Raw genomic sequence first — 15892 nt, 5'->3', positions numbered from 1 at the left:
CTTGACTAAGGAAAAAGTCTACAAGTGGTGGGTTTTAGGCCTTTGAGGCACCTCTCAGTCCTAGCCTCCTGTGCTGGCTTCATTCCCATGCTGGTTCTCTTCCTGAAGGTCTTTTGTACAAATCCCCAGGAGATGGTAAAAAATGATCAGAATTGGGATTCTGATTAGAACAACTGACAGTACCGGGTGTAGTGGCGCATGCCTGTCATCCCAGCACTCAGGAGGCTGAGGCAGGATGATCATTGTGAGTTCAAGAGCAGCCTGGGCTACAAAGTGAGCTCAAGGCCAACCTGAACTGCATAATGAGACCCTGCCTCAAAAAGACAAAAAAAAAAAAGAACAACTGAAGTCAAAGGACCATCCAGAATCCAACTCTGACTGGCCAGGAGAATGGAGTATCCAGGCCAGACCTGGGTCATCAGCCCACCTAACAATTTATGCCCCAAGCCAGATAAAATGGGCTAAAGGGGCAGAAGGCTGAGCTGGAAGAGGAAGGCATGGTGGACCAGCAAACCTCACTGATCTATCCCACCAATCTCAAGAAGGAAGAAGAATCAGTTGGATGAGAAGAGAGTAGGGGAGTCCTGGCAGAGGGGCTGTCTGAGGCAGGCAGGGTTCTCCCTCACATCCTCAGAGGTGGCTGTCTGGAGGCCCCTTCTTTCTCCTGTGGCAGTACTTACCTCTCTGGGTTGGGACAAGTTTGACTTCTCTCTTTACAGGTTAGGGGCCTCTCTTTCTGGAAGGTCCTCCCTGCTTCCCCTCCCTGTGTAAAGTCCCAGCTTCCCTGTCTGCCTGGAGACAGGAAAAACCACCCAGCCAAAGCAAATATGTGTGAAAATCTGCCCCCCAAAACAACTAGTGTCCCCATATAGGCCTCTTTTGTTTTTTGTTTTTTGAGAGAGAGTCTTGCTATGTAGTTCAGGCTGGCCTTGAACTCACTATGTAGCCCAGAGTGATCTCAAACTCACAATCGTCCTGCCTCAGCTTCCTAAGTGCTAGGATTACAGGCATGCACCACCATGCCCAGCCCCCACATAGACTTTGATGCATCCAAAGGAGCCCTCAGTTAGGTGTGTAAAGACACACCAGGGCCCTGATACTAGCAGCGAACAACAGCCAGAATGATGTATTCAGATCCAGAGACTGAACAGCTGGATGATGGCCGGGGCACAGCTGCAGTGGAAGGAGGCATCTCTCTTATGCACTCCTCTGCCCCTCATATTCTGTGCAGTCAGGAAAAGAGATTCTGAAAACAGGAAGTCAAGAGGTACATCCTGAAGTCCCCAAGAACTTCCTGGCACTGACTTTGGTGAAAGAGGCAGTGTGGTTTGTAGTGGGGGGTGGGGAGTAGAGCAGAGTAACACACAAGGAACACACCTCATGGCAGAATAATAATAATAATTATAATAACAATATCATACATCCAGGACAAGCCCAGCTGCCCCAAGCCAACCACAAAATCCATATGTACAGTAGAGTCTCTGTGGGCATAGGGAGGGGCTGCCCAACTGCACCCCCAGGCCTTAATCTCATCCACTCCCTAAGGAGGGGCCAGCCCCTCCTCTTGCCCCCTGCTGAAACTTGGCACAGGCTGGGGAGGCTGGCACTGCCAACGCCCCCCCTCCATGTTGGGCACAGCTGCACCAAGGAGATAAGGCCACCCCTTCCCAGTGGCCTGGCTGCGAAGATGGGTGGGTGAGCCTGTGAGACCAGGCGGTGGCAGCTGTGGGACATGGCTCCTCTGAGCTCCCTCTCCACCCGCTCCTGGCTCTTCCTGCGGGCCTGCCCATGGCAGGAAAGGGCCAGGGACACTCATGGCACAGATAGGGCATGCAGAGCGGACCCATGGCATGCTCGGCCCGCCAGGTGCCATGCAGCCGGCCCGGACTGTGACTAAAGTGTCAGAGGGCTGAGTCAGTGGTGGAATCTGAGGGGCTCCCCGTGGGCTGGGCAGCTGATTTGGTCTGTGGTGGAGCCTCTGGGGAGTTGGGCTGTTGGGCAGGCAGTTGCAGAAATTCTGGAAGTACCAGGTCCTCTTTTCGAAGAAGGCCCCTCTGGTCATGGGCCCCACAGCTCTGTACCCGGTTCAGCAGCTCTACCAGGCCTGAGGGCAACCACAGAGTCACAAGGCCCACCCTCGTCACACTGCCTATGCTAGCCCATCTCAGTCCTGCTGCCTCACTATGGCCACAGCCTCCCTGACCCTAGCACCTGTGGCCTTTGGGGCCCTTACCACAGTCTCCTTGCCCTCCAATTCTAATGGCCCCAGGCACTCTTGTACTAGCCCCAAAGACACTGAGGCCACTGCTTTGTAGCTGAAGTCTCTCTGATGTTACCCCACTTCCCTGGTCCCTCCGGTCCCCAGTCCTGACCATTCCCACAATGTACCTTCAATGTCACAAGTCTGCCGTTTCCCAGTGGCACTGCTGGGCACCTCCAACACAGAACCAGGGGGCTGTGGGTGGAGAGGAGTGGCCTTGTCCTGGCTCCCAGGAGGGCATCCCTGCAAGAACCTGGGTCAGTCACAACAGGAGATGGAAGAAAACTAGCAGGTGGATAAGGCACCCTGGGACTCCTGCTTACCTGGCCGGAGGAGGGGGATATGTTGCTGCCTCCACAGATCTTTGCACCTGTGACAGAAAGTGCCACTGTTGTTGTCTGCCTCTTGCCTGGACCCCCATCCTCCTGGGGCAGAGCCAGACCCAAAGATCAAATTCCAGCTCAACGTCCCTTACCTGGAAGAGTGTCCAAGACCAGTCTCTGGGCAGCCACCGAGCTCACTAGCTTCTCTAGATCCAGCAGCTCCTTCTCACCTGGCTGTGGGAAGAGGTCAGTAGCTTGTGAACCGACTCCCCACCACCCAGCACCCACCCCTGGTCAGTTGCCCCTTGGCTCACCCGGTGTAGGGCCACCTGTTCCAGGCTCAGGCCATGCTTCGCCAGGATGGGCTGCAGCGCTTCCTGCAGCCGCTTAGTGGGTTTGGCAGAAATCCGCACCACACGCTCCAGCACTGCCAGCTCGAGCCTGCACGGGACCCCTGGGCTGCAGAGGGGCAGAGGACCATCCCCCCTCTCTTGCAGCCCTCCCAGGACAGGCCCAGAGTGAGCAGACATGGAGCCAGGAATGAAACTGGCTTGAGGTGGGTTTGAGCTCAGGGGGTAGGGCCTGAGGGTAGCTGGGAGACTCATATGCAGAACCAAGTCAAAGTAGTGTAGGACTCCAGATCCAGCCAGGGGGTACAACACTCACTCAAAGGTGATCCTGTTTTCCAGCCGCACTTCCTGGTCCGCTAGCACAGTACAATCCTGATCCAGGACCAGGGGTTTCTGCAGAAGCCAGGCAAGGTCTAAGAATCCCTCCCCATACCCTGAGCCATCCCTGAGGGTCTTTGGGCACCACCTTTGCTTCATCCTGTGGCCTCCAATGGCTCCCTAAAGATCAGAGGGAAGTGGGTAGCAGAGCTGTACAGGGCCAGATGGTGTTGGAACCCAGTGGGGTTGGAGGCTAATAAAGCCAAGCGAATAAAAACAATGGCAAGAAGCGGGGTGTGGTGGTGCAGCCTGTAATCCCAGTACTCGGGAGGCTGTAGTAGGAGGATCGCTGTGAATTCAAGACCAGCCTGAACTACATAGGGAGACCCTGTCTCAAAAAGAAAAAAACAGTAGCAAGAATGCTGGAGGAAGCTTGGAAAAGACTAGAGTTATGGATGGAATGGTGAAGTGCTCTGGTAAAAGCCAGGCTGAGGTCCTTGATTACTGGTCAGATCTGCCTCCTGGACTGCTGCCCCCTGTCTCTCAGTCATGGGAAATCCAACCACATGGGCTAGCTACCTTTCCTTCCTCACTGCCCTCCTGTGGTCAGCCACCCAGGCCTTGTCCCTTTCTTAATACTTGTCTACATTTCCGTCCCCTCCTTGCTAAGGATACTCCTTGTCTTTTCGCTGCAGAAAGGGCTCCCATCTCCTAAAACTGCTGTGCAGGCAGAAAGATATGAAGCACTGGCACGGTACCTGGCACACACTAGGTACATAAACAGTAATGGTAGCAGCGCCCACCCCCTGGAGGCCTGTCTGTGCCAGCCCTGGGAGAGGGTGGGAGGGAGGGGGGAAGCCTATCCTAGACAGTGAGCCTGTGCTGTGCAGCAGAGACAGGTGGAGTGTGGGTGGTGAAGTTATATTTAGCAGGTACGAATGCCCATCTGGGCTGCTGGCGGCTGCTCTGGTGGCCTGGGACAGTGGGCACAGTGCCTCCCTCTACTACCCTGACATTCCCACATCCTAGGTTCCTAAACAGGTCCTACAAGTCCCCACCTCCAGTCCTTTGCTTAAGCTGTTCCCTCTGCCTGGAATGTCTTCTGCCACAGCTCCACCAGGCAGATTCCTCCCTGTCCTCATCAATTCTTGCTTCTTCCATGAACCTTCCCGACACCAGCCAGAGATACTGACCTTCCTCCCCAGAGACTTCCACTGGGGGGTTGATTCCTCCTCCCTAAGCCTCTCCTGCCTGGCTCACCTCCAGACTGTGGGCCCGGAGAGCAGAGCCTGGAGTTGAGTCCCTCTGCTCACCCACCTCCGCAGGGCCTTGGGACTTGACTATGAGGTGAATGAAACTCCGATGGTCTGCATGGGATGCAGTAGTAGCATTCCTTTAGATCCCCTTACTGGATGGTTCAATTGAAACAGATTTTTCCCTAATCACCTCTTTAAAGCTTAATTCTAGTTTGCGCCTACAGGAAAGGTGTTCATGGGTTAGGTACAGTTGGATGACCCTGTTGGCAGAGGAGATGAGGTCTCCCTGCATAGGGAAATTTCAAAGGGATGACAGTCTGAACTGAGGGAGCAATGAAGAAAATCCCAGATCTATTAGTGACTTTTGCAGGGTGTTACCTCCCTGAAGACCATCAAAATGGGACACTGGATGAAGCTGGAAGTTAGGATAGCTATGAAAGGGAGGGATTTTTGTGGAACATGGTGGATGTCCACGTTAGAGTGAGGAGTTGGTGTTGGAGTTGATTTAGAATTAGGCTTAGGGCTGGAGTGAGGTTGTGGGGTTATGGTGCCGGCTGCAGTTAGTTTTTTGTTTTTCTTTTTGGTACCGGGAATCGAACTCAGGACCTTGCTCTTACCAGGCAGGCACTTATGCCACTGAGCTATATCCCCAGCCCCAGGCTGCGGTTAGGAAGCAGGTGAGGACAGGGAAAAGGGCTAGATTGGCAGAACTGTACAGGATAGAGTAAGTTAGGGTCAGGAAGGTCAGAGTTAGGGTCAGTCTAGGTTCATACCTGCTCATTGCCCACCAGGTAGACTTTGATGTCAGGTAGGGAGAGGCCTCGTTTCTCACAGATGCCTGCCAGCATGTCACGGATGGTGAGACCAGGTCGAGCCAGGGTCAAGGAAGCTGTACCATCGGGCAGGTACACGCAGCAGTACTTCCCTGGCCGGCTCTCGGTCTCACCCTCAGTGCTCCCGAGGCTCTTCCGGTGGCTCTGATTCTGGCAGGAGTGGAGGGAGGGTGTGGGTATACACGCAAAGGCACGCAGACAGGCACACAGAGACAGGTAAGCTCACTGCGGCACGCATGTCCAAGGACACGCCTGGAAGCAGGCAAACGTGTCCTACAGGAACATAGATATACACAGCCAAGCATGTGGACAGGTCCTCCCACGGACACCCACACACGTTGTGTATACCGGAGACCTGCACATGCACACATATTTGCTAGATGAGGATGTGTGCCCAGGACACGCGTGAGGACAGGAAGAAAAGGAGAATGAGGGTTTGGTCCACAGAGCAAGCTGGAAATGAAAGTGAGGACATCAGCTGAGAAGGACAAGCACCACATAAGGGGCAAGGAGCGGTCCTAATCCACAATATACCTTGTTTCCCCAGGCAGTTGGCTCACCTCGGATTTGTTGCTGATGAAAGCAAGGAAGCCCAGGTCCAGGCTGGCCGAGGAATTGAGGGAGCCCTGAGATTCTCGGCGCAAGGCCAAGTTTGTGGTCCTGCCGTCCAGCTCTAGAGGAGGGCAAGCAATGAGCACCTTCACTGCTCACCCATCCTCTGCAGAGGCCTCTCCCACTTCCGGTGGACCTTGTTGGGAGCCCTCCTGCAGGGGCGATGTGGTGGGTGCCTGGAAATGTTGCTACCGTGGGGGACTCCCACACCCCTAGGGTCTAGCCTGGGAACAGTGCCACCCAGGGGAATGAGGTGGTCTCAGGGACGGGCATGTCTTGTCTTTTCTTTTTTTGCAGGTTTACGGACAGGATGGGTCACGTAGGAGGAAGGGGCATTCCCAATGCATTTCTGTGGCCTGCTCCTGCCCTCACCTCTGCGGAAGGATTTGCGGAGTGTGCGGCCCCCGGGACCCTCAGGAAATGGCGTCTGCCCCAATTCCTCCACGCCCAGGGGCAGCGACTTCCCAGGCTTCAGCTTCGGCTTCTGCGGGTACAGAGAAGGCGCTGGTATCGGGCTGGGGTCTCGCCTGCGCGCAGGTCCATCACAAGCTGACACCCGCAGATCTTGTCCCCTTGCAGACCGACCTCTGGATCCCTGCCCCCACAGCCCCTAGTCCGCACCTTCCTCGTGGTATCGGGGCTCCCGAGGCTCGAGGAGCCAGGGTCCCTCAAGGGGCGCCCCTCAGCCTCCGCCAGGAGACACTCTCGATAAAGTGGCGATTTGACAAAGCGTGCGTAGCTGTCGAACTTCATCAGGTTGAAAATCTGCAGGGTAAGAGGGGAGGTGTCGAGCCCGCCTTGTGGCTGTACCCGCCTCCCCGGTCTAGGCGAGGAACCTCGACTCCACCCCTATCCCAGGTCTAACCCTTAACTCCGGGTCGAAGCCCGTCCCTATCCTTGGCCACGCCCGGAGATCCGCTAGGTCCCGCCCATCCGTCCTCTGCAGCCTCTGGTGCTGCGCTGCGACTCGCCCTGCTGTTGTGTTTAGCGCCTGCCCGAGGCCAAAATTGCCCCTTCCCTCTGGCCCCGGGATATGACTCCACCCCTGCTCCCTTGCTCCTTCTTTCAAAGTCACCGTCTTGGCAAAGGCCGCGCCCCTTGGCACCACTCACCTGAAGCTGCTGTGCCCGAAACATATCAGGCCGGGGCTGGGCCAGCACCTCCTCGCCCAGCCAGGCCTGTCTGTCGATGTTCACGGGGCTCAGCGCCTGGCTGGACAGGAACTCCTGGTAGATGTTGCGGGCCTCCTGAGCTAGCTACGGGCGGAGGAGGGGCAGAAAGAGGTCGGAGCACGCTCCGAGCCCCCGTCCCTGTGCCTCCGCCACACCCCCCTTTCCTCACCTGCTCTGTGTCGCTGGCTGGGATCTGCTGGAAGCGCTCACAGGCCTTCCAGAAAGTTACGTTCTCCGCGCTGAACTCCTTCTTCAGGAACTCCTGGGGGCGGGGAGAGGAAGGTGGTCAGCCACAGGTTGAATCAGGAGATGTGTTCAACGGAATGGGGACCCACACAAGGCCAAGAGACCAGCCAGACAGGGCCAGACAGACGGATGCACCAGATCGGGGAGAGAAGATGAGAAGCAGGAATGAGGAGAGAGGAAAGGAAGAAGTGTTCCCAGCTGGAGAACGGGGTGGGGGTGGGGGGGAGTGCCAAAGGAAGTCTAGATGAGCTCACAGAGAGAGGACCCCATTCTGGCCAGCCTGAAGCTCCATCCGTGCCTTCTCCCCGACACACACCCCTGCGCCTCCCCAGGCAGTGGCATCTGCCACCTGCCCTCCCCACCTCACCCCCACCCCAGGGCTTACAGTGAAGTAAGCCAGGCCCAGTGGGTCTTGCAACAGCCGCTCGAAGGACAAGGCCCAGCTGGCCACAGGCTGCTCATCGGTGGGGAAGGGGCTGCTGGGGCCACTGGGGAGACTGTGGATGCTGAGGGAGCTGCCTCGGCCCTCGCCCTGGCCCTGGGACCCTGCCGTGCTGCTCAGCTCTGCAAGAGGATGGACAAGTGGTGGTGAGCCATGTTTCTTTCCTCAGCCCCTGCCCAGCCACGCCTCCAGTAGGCATCCATTCTGCGGGTGCCGTCTCCACACACTCCCACCTCCCTTTTCCTTCTCCCCCAGCCGGGCCTTCTCCACACATTCTGTCGCTTACCTCCATCTGAAACAGCCAGAACCTACAAGAGACCGAGGTAGAAAGTCAGAGCAGAACCCCAGGAGTAATTTCAGGGGACAGTTCTGGGCCCAGCTTCCCCAGAGAAGAGCTCGCACTGTGTACCCCTCCACCTGAAGAGGCAGGCTGGGTGTCCTCAGCCAGTCACTGCTTGGTCAGGGTGTTGGTCACCCCTTTCTATCATGTGTAAGTGACTGTGCTGGGACTTATACCAGGTACCTGCCGGTGGCCCCTGCTTCCCGCCACCCCAGCCCCTGCTAGGTGAGCCCAAGAATACACAGCAGACTTTAATCCTGTTTCTGTCACTTACTAGCTGTGTGACTTTGGGCAAATTAATTTGCTTATTGGTTTCCATCTGTAAATAGGGGATGGCGATAAGAATAGTAACTTCCTGCCTAGTGCTGTTGTGAGGATCCAATCAGTTCAGTGTATTTATAGCATATACAACAGTGGCCAGAAAGTGGTAAGGTCTCTATCAATGCTTGCTGTTGCCTGTGAGGAAGGAAAGGTGTTTCTGTAGCCAATGAGCTCCTTATTGCAAGCGTTTCCTCTTGGGAAGCAGGTTCCTCCACAGGTCCACCCCCTTGGACAGGGCACAGAATGCCCGCTTTACCACAGCAGATTGAACCCAGGGCCTCTCCACTCAGCTAAATCCCCAGACCGCCCACATTTTGAGATAGGGTCTTGAACTTATGATTCTCCTGCCCCAACCATCACGCTAACCTAGGATGTTATTTTTATAGTATAGAGCAGTAGCTCTCAAAGTTTGCCATAGAATGACCAGAAAAAGCCATCTCCAGAAGTTCCTGCTCAGCAGATCCAGGATGGAGCCCAAGGCTCTTCATTCTAACAAGCTCCAGAGGCTGCTGGTGCTGCTGGCCCAGGAAGCACACTCTGAGCAGCACTGCTGTACAGGTCAACTCCATCCTCCCCCACAGCACAAACTAACTCAGACTTCTCTGGGAATCCCAGCCATTCGTGAAACAGAAAAACCCTCGTCTTGAAATGAGTCTTGCAGTGGTTTGTCTTGGTTCCCTTCCTACCTTTCTAGCAGCTCCCCCATCTCCCTCATCATCTCCTACTCATGCAGGCTGGCCTCTTCTCCTCCATGGTGCTGTCACAGGCCCTGTCGTACCTTCCCCCCAGGTCTCCAGCTCCAACCACAGGTAGTGCATTTCCTGCGAACATCTCCCCCCAAATGCCCCACAAGTCATTCAAGCTCTGGGAGTCTGAAGTGGAAGTCTCCTCTGCCCCTGCACCCAAAGGCCCAGAGTAGTGAGCTAGCTTCCCTGCATTCCATCGTTCATCCATCACCTGGGCGCTTAGCACCAGAGCTTGAGTCATCCCCAGTTCCCTCCTTCTCACCTCCTACATTTCTCACCAGGCCCTGTCATGGGAACTTTCACCGCCTGTCCCTTCTTTCCATCCCCACTGGAAACAGGTCCGGGGACATTTGCCCCAGAAAGCCTCCTCTGCCCCGCTTCTCTGCTCCCCACTCCCAATGTAGGAACACCCAGGTCACAACACAGCCACCTGTAAACCAGACCAAGCCTGCAGATATGAGGATGTTATTATTGTCTTGGTGCCCAGAATTTTTTTTTAAGATAAAAGGGGCTTCTGTGATTTAAAAATCAAGGGATTTTACATAAAACCAGTTTTCCACATATCCCTGAAGGCTGTGATGTTCCAGGTATCCAGGGTTTCCTCCTGGCACGCAACTTTGGCTGGTACTGAGCAGCCAGTGCCTTCCTGGGAAGGGACTCACACTCCCCTCACAGGGCTCTGGGGCCAGTTTGACGCCTCTGTGTTACTTCTGGAGTCAGTATGAGACAGGTGCTGCCCCAGCCTGCCTGAGTTCAAATTTGTGCTGTGCAACCTTCAAAAAGATACTTAACCTCTTTGTGTTTGGGTTTCTTCCCCTCTAAATATTCAGCAAGTAATGATCCTGACTTAAAAGGGATCACTTAAATTTTTGCTTCAGTTAAATAAGTTACATGGACATAAAGAACCCTTAACACTATTTGGGACATAGGAATTAAACATTTATGAACCCTTACAATGGTTATTGCACCAGTATTGATGCCTGACCCTGCTAGCCATTTGACTTTGCCACTCCTGCCGCAGAAGAAAGAACACAGGTGTTGTAAGTCTCCAGACCCAGATTTAAATCTTAGCCCTGCCTTTTTCTAGTTTTAAACATTGGGTTCCTCCCTGAGCTTCGTCTCCCATCTGGAGCATCAGGTAAGCAGTTGCTGAGCAGGAGAGAAAGTTTGCACAGAGTACCGCACGTGGGACTGCTCCTTCCAGGGTACACCACGCCCTGTGCACCCTCCCCCGGCCCCGCCCTCTCTTGCCCTACCCTTACCCTCCTCCAGGTGACCCATTAGTCATCCCGCACAACAAACGTCAGTGCTCCCACCGCTATGGAGAAAGCCTGACTGGGGAGGCAGGGGAGGCAGCTTGGAGGAGGAAGGAGTGGAAGCCCTTCGCAACGTGGCCAAAGTTCCCTCTCCAGCCTGCTCTCTCCTGTGGCAGTTTCACCATCCTGCACCTGCCTGCACCTCGCCGCGCCCGTGTTCTTCCTCCCCCGGCTGCTCTGCAGCTGTGTTCCCAGCTTCAGAGGCGCTGTCACCACCCTCCCGTCACCACCCTCCCCTCACCATTTCACTGGGAAGCGTCGCCTTCCCCCTCGGCTGGGGCTGCCTGGCTGTGCCCTCCTTAGGCCCCCTGCACACCCTGGAGCCCCTGTCCTGTCCTTCACCCCTGAATCAACCTCTCCTTTGTCTCCTGAGCAGAGCGCGGTGAAAGGTGCTGGGACATAAGCCAGCCCACACTCCAATTTTGTTTGGCTCATAGAGGTTTTATTTCTACATCATGTTGAACTGAACGTCTGTGTCCTTAAGTGGAGATGGCTCCCAGGTCCGCTCCAGGACTTACCTGTCCTATCCATTGCCCACTCCCAGTCCCCATGGGCGCATCTGGCTACTGCCAGGTTACAGCTAACTGCCCCCCCATTTCCCTCTCCTTCGTCTCCACCGTTGATGTTATCAACTTTTCTTTCTCTACATCCCCACACATTCCTGCTTCCTGCTTTGTTGTTTCCTCTGCCTGAGAACTTACTTTTGTACCCTGTCTCCGCAAGTGCTGCAAGACCCTGCCCATTGACATCAGTCATTCTGTCATTCTCCCTTCCACCCATGCCCATGCCCACCCGGGCCTGGGTCTCTCCCCTCCCAGGCTAGCAGCTCCCGGAGGACAGGCCTGGCTCGGGGGAGGGGATGCAAATGCTGTGCTCCAGCGGTACCCTTTCCTTCTTTAACCAGTGCTCCTGTGAGCCTGCAGGGGCCTGGCCCAACACCTCCTTCACCAGGGAGGCCCCAAGTTCTTCATTCTTCATCTCACTCCAAGTTCCTTGCTCCCGTTGCCCCACTGGCTGTGGATGGCGTAGTTGAGACAGCTACCTGTAGGACAGAAATCTAGAGCTGGGAGGAGTAGGCACCCAGGCCAGTTCCTGTTCTGCCACTTGGGGGCAAATCCCTTCTCTTTCTTGAGCCTCAGTTTCCTCCTGGGTAGCATGGAGCTCCACATTCCCAATTTCCTGGTGCTGCTGTGAAGCACAGTTGAATGAAGACCCACTCCACATCTCCTGCGCTCTGTGGAAGCATCGGGCAGCTTGGCCTGGTCAGCAGCCCAGCTCTGTCCCAGGTGACACATTGTCTTCCCCAGGGAACAGCAGGTGCATACAGGTAGGTGCAGATGCTTGCTGCCTGGGGAAGCTGTGTTCAGCGGGGCGGGCCTTGCCCCCTCTCCTCTGCCTGCTTGAGGAGAAGTGGTGAGTGAATGGAAGAAAAGGGGAAGAAGGGGTGAGGAAGGGTGTGGTGGCCAATGACACTCCTGGTCTGAGGTCAGGCTTCAGCTAGCCATGCTTTGTTATTAGGAAGTAAGCCCTGGGGGAGTCACTGGCACCTAAAGATACTGTGGAGATGATGAGGCCCCAAATGTCCTGAGCTCCAATTGTGTGACAGGTACTCTCTGATGGCCCACATCCACATTCTCACTCCATCCTTACATCTTTATCCTCTATGGCAGGTAGTATTACCCCCATTTTACAGATGAGGAAACTGAGGCCAAAAGAAGTCACACAGCTGGGAAGTGGTGGAGCTGGATCCTGAGGCCTTGTTCCCAACTCTCTACCCTGCTTCTCTCTGTGGACAGGGGAGCTTGGAGAAAACCAAGGGTCTGGCAAGGTGACACAGCATCCAGGGGCTCCTCTTGAGCTGTGCTCCATAGAGAGGTCAAGCTTCCAAGGGATGGTAGTTTATTGAGCATCTTCTGTTCTGGGCACCTGCACCATTGTCTCATTTCATCCTCAGTGAAACAGAGGCCTCCAGAGTCTCTTACGGATGTTCACAGACAGCCCAGGGCCTGTTCCTTTCAGCCTGAGCCAGCTCTGTGGAGCTGATCCCTATCCTTTCTCTCTCTCTCTCTCTCTCTCTCTCTCTCTCTCTCTCTCTCTCTCTGTGCCTCTCTTCCCCTCTCCGTGCCTCCTTCCTCTGGAGATTGAACCCAGGGCCTTTGCACTGAGCTACATCCTCAGGGCCTCAGCCATGTTTTATTTTTCATCTTGAGACAGGGTCTTGCCAAGTTGCCTAGCCTGGGTTTGAACTTGCTCTCCTCCTGCCTCGGCCTCCCAGAGTGCTGGGATTACCTGTGTGTGCTACCCTGTCCTGTACCTTAGGCCCTCTCTGAAGACACCCTGCAGTGGAATTCATGGTCCTGAGCCAAAAACCAAGAATGCAGGAAGATACATGGCTTTGCTCCTCAGTTTTCCTTGCCAGGAAAGAAACACCAAATGGTTTCACAGCAGTGACAGTGTGATAAGTGCCCCTCTGGAAGCCTCCCTTGGGGCAGGTCTCCGTACACCTACTCTGCATTTTTCTACACGGAGGTCTCTTCCCAGGCCATTCCACCTTCTTGCCCACATTCTCTTTAAGGACCATCTTCTCTGTGGCTGTAGTTAGTAAAGTTAGTTTAACTTGCCAGGCCCCCTCAGGCTTTCTCTATTTCTGACCTGCAGCTCTTCCCCAAACCTGAATTTCATTTTAGTATTTTTGGCCATGTGTTTTGTTCTGCCAGCCTTGGAGCTGCTGGAGTGGGGAGGGGCTAGGCTGATGGGCCTGGGTCTTTAGCGTCTAGGACAGATACAGGAGGGGTTGCTGAATGAATGAGTGAATGCACAAATGAAGTGGCAGTTGGAGCCGTATGAAGACATCTCTGGGAGGGGGCTGGGAGCTGTCTCTAAGTGACAGGTTTCGTTGCAACTGCTTAACAAGCTGAGAGGCAGAAAGACAAGGCTGACAGTTGAAGCTGCCTCACAGGGAATGAAGGAGGATGAGGGATGGGGCGGTGGGAGGAAGGGGAGGGCCAAAGTCAGGCACTGGTGGTAGGGGGACAGTTCAAGGGCTGATCCTTCTTCTCCATAACTGGCCTCATCATGTATTCCCTCTGAGCCTCCCCTGGAGATCACTCCTGGAAGAAACCAGACACCTGGCCCACAGGTGTCTCTCCATCCATGTCCCCATCAGAGTCATCCATGTCTGTTCACCCTTCCCTGCCCTGGCCAACATGGCCTTAGAAAGCTGCCCAGCAGCCAGCAAGGAGTGGCACAGAGAGTTAGTGAGAGGAGCTGGGGCATCTCAGGGGGCTAAACAGGACTAAGGCAGAGCTGAGGTGCCCTCCCTACTTGGAATGACTTTTGGGTAGAGATGCCACGGGCTGACGCAGGAGGGACAGAGGTTGGATCTCTCTCCCAGCCCTTTCAGCTGTCCTGCAGCTCCAGGCACCATTCAGAAGCATCCGTCCAGCTGCCCTCCCATGGGCCTGGGCCTGCTTCTCCCTGGCTTTGTGGCCTGGATACTTGGGGAAGGGCAAGTCAAGCATCATGCCTCTGGGGCAGAAAGCAAAGCACTTGAGTTCTTCCTGAGCTTCCAAGGTTAGGTTGGTGGCACAGATGGTGAGATGGAGGGGCTGAGGTAGCTTTGGAGGGTTTGCCTCTCTCCCACCCAGCAAGCCTGGAGTTGGGCGGTAAAGGGATACTGGAAGGAGAGATGGAGATAGGTCTTGGGAATTGGAGGTAGGAGCGGGGACAGGAGGCAGCTCAGATTCTTGGTGGGGTGAGAGATCTTTAAAGGTGTGCTAAAAATGTAGGGAATATTGGGCTAGCATTTGTGCAGCGCTCACAAGGAGTCAAGGACCTCTTATTTAGCATCACATTTAGTCACTGCAATCGACTGTGATCCATTCTACTCTCCACATTTTGCAGAGGAAGACCCGTTGCAGTAAGGGACAGCAGAGTTGGGACTGGAGCCCAGGTTGCTCTGGATCCTTTGGCTTGTCTCGTGGTTGGGACAGGGGGCACACAGGGGGCAGAACGCTATCTGTCCTTCCTGGTGTTGTTCAGCGGGGCTCTGCTAAGTAAGCCAGGACTCTGCCCCGTCTGCTAAATGAATGAGATGAGCCAGACCCTCTCATGGCAGCTTGGGTCGGGAGTTGAGCAGCCCGGGAGAGGTTGTAGAGGGTGTAGTGGAAGCAGTTTAGTGTTTAGCTATCTCTGCTCTTCCTGGAGGCTGAGAAGTAGAATAGACAGGAGCTGTTCAACCTGGCCTGACTTTGCTGACCCGTCCCATATGCCCACAAACACTAGTTCTAGTGGGAACCCTCCAGAGCAGGTTAAGCTAGAGTAAGAGCTGCCCCTAACCCGACCTTGGGTACCCAGGTCAGGGTGAGGAGGGGAGGACAGGGGCTGGCTGAGATGGGGGGCTAGGGACAGAGTGGAAATGGACAGGGCCTAGGGGCATGGCAGGTCTCCCTGCTACTCTGGAATGCAGGCAGCTCAAGATGAGGCTAGTAGTAGGTAAAGGAGCAGTGGGTCCAACTGATATGCTGGACCAGAAGCTTGTGCCCACTTTGCTGTGCTCTCATCCCCCTGGGTTGCACCAGGCTCCTAGTGAGGCTGTCTGGCAAGGTCTTTGGAATGAGGACACCGGATTCCACTGCCTGCACCTGTTTTTGCCCAACTTCTCCCACCCACTGGCAGCTGTGAGCTCTTGTCTGGTCCTGCCGGGTGTGTCTCCTGGGCTCCACCCTGGGTGTACCCACCCTTCCTCGTGGCCCTGGCCCAGAGCCCACACTCACCATGCGCCCGTTGGGGACACCCAGGTGCTTGGGTTTCCCTGGCATGCCGCTGCTGATCACGGGTCCCCGCCGCGGGGGCAGCCCACCATGGGGACCGTGGGTAGCGCTGGCCAGAGTGTGCACGGTGGCGGGCAGGCGGCAGAGAGAGCCCGTCTTCTCCTGCGGGCCCTCACATCCTGAAACACCAGCTCACTACCTCTTTTCTCTGCCACAGGAAGTGTCTCTATAGAAACCAAACCACAGAAAGAAGCAAGGTCTAAGAGAGCGAACGCCTCTTCCTACACACACACACACACACACACACACACACACACATGCATACACTCGCACACTCACACACATGCACGCACACATGCCACCAACGCACCCTTGGCAGCACCCCAAGGAGGCACCAACACACGGCAGAGGCCTCCCTGTGCCCAGTGAAGAGCCCATCCTGGTCTGGCTTTGCTAGGGAGCTCTGAGGTCGTGTCTGAGCACACAGAAGTCCACTGTCTCACAACTAGGCACCTTTGTATCTGGCACTTTGACGGAGGTTCCTATGGACATGCACCCAAGTGCACTGGTCCTGCATAGCTGTGC

General features: G+C 55.3%; 1 protein-coding gene across 1 annotated transcript; it reads right to left on the bottom strand.

Moving 5' to 3' along the window:
* Window positions 1–1381: 1381 nt before the first annotated feature.
* Rgs14 (regulator of G-protein signaling 14) lies at window positions 1382–15521 on the bottom strand. The gene is made up of 15 exons (XM_005376427.1): window positions 15311–15521; window positions 8099–8120; window positions 7756–7934; window positions 7294–7386; window positions 7065–7208; window positions 6574–6717; window positions 6325–6436; window positions 5901–6013; window positions 5281–5490; window positions 3250–3326; window positions 2898–3024; window positions 2736–2817; window positions 2584–2630; window positions 2389–2503; window positions 1382–2104 (listed from the first exon to the last, which is right to left on the bottom strand). The coding sequence occupies exons 1-15, from the start codon at window positions 15353–15355 to the stop codon at window positions 1902–1904; spliced, it is 1713 nt and encodes a 570-aa protein (XP_005376484.1). The 5' UTR covers window positions 15356–15521; the 3' UTR covers window positions 1382–1901.
* Window positions 15522–15892: the final 371 nt, after the last annotated feature.

Source organism: Chinchilla lanigera, unplaced genomic scaffold, assembly GCF_000276665.1.
Source record: "Chinchilla lanigera isolate Chin_1 unplaced genomic scaffold, ChiLan1.0 scaffold00007, whole genome shotgun sequence".
Lineage (NCBI taxonomy): Eukaryota > Metazoa > Chordata > Mammalia > Rodentia > Chinchillidae > Chinchilla > Chinchilla lanigera.
The sequence above is the reverse complement of the archived record's forward strand: the minus strand, read 5'-3'. Positions and strand labels throughout refer to the sequence as shown.

Excerpts from the sequence above, each read along its gene's own strand:
- Rgs14 (XM_005376427.1), bottom strand. The coding sequence starts at position 15,355 with ATGCCAGGGAAACCCAAGCACCTGGGTGTCCCCAACGGGCGCATG. Across the intron at positions 5,491-5,900 it reads TCATCAGCAACAAATCCGAG|AATCAGAGCCACCGGAAGAG; the intron begins GTGAGCCAACTG and ends CACTCCTGCCAG. Across the intron at positions 2,631-2,735 it reads GGTCTTGGACACTCTTCCAG|GTGCAAAGATCTGTGGAGGC; the intron begins GTAAGGGACGTT and ends TTTCTGTCACAG.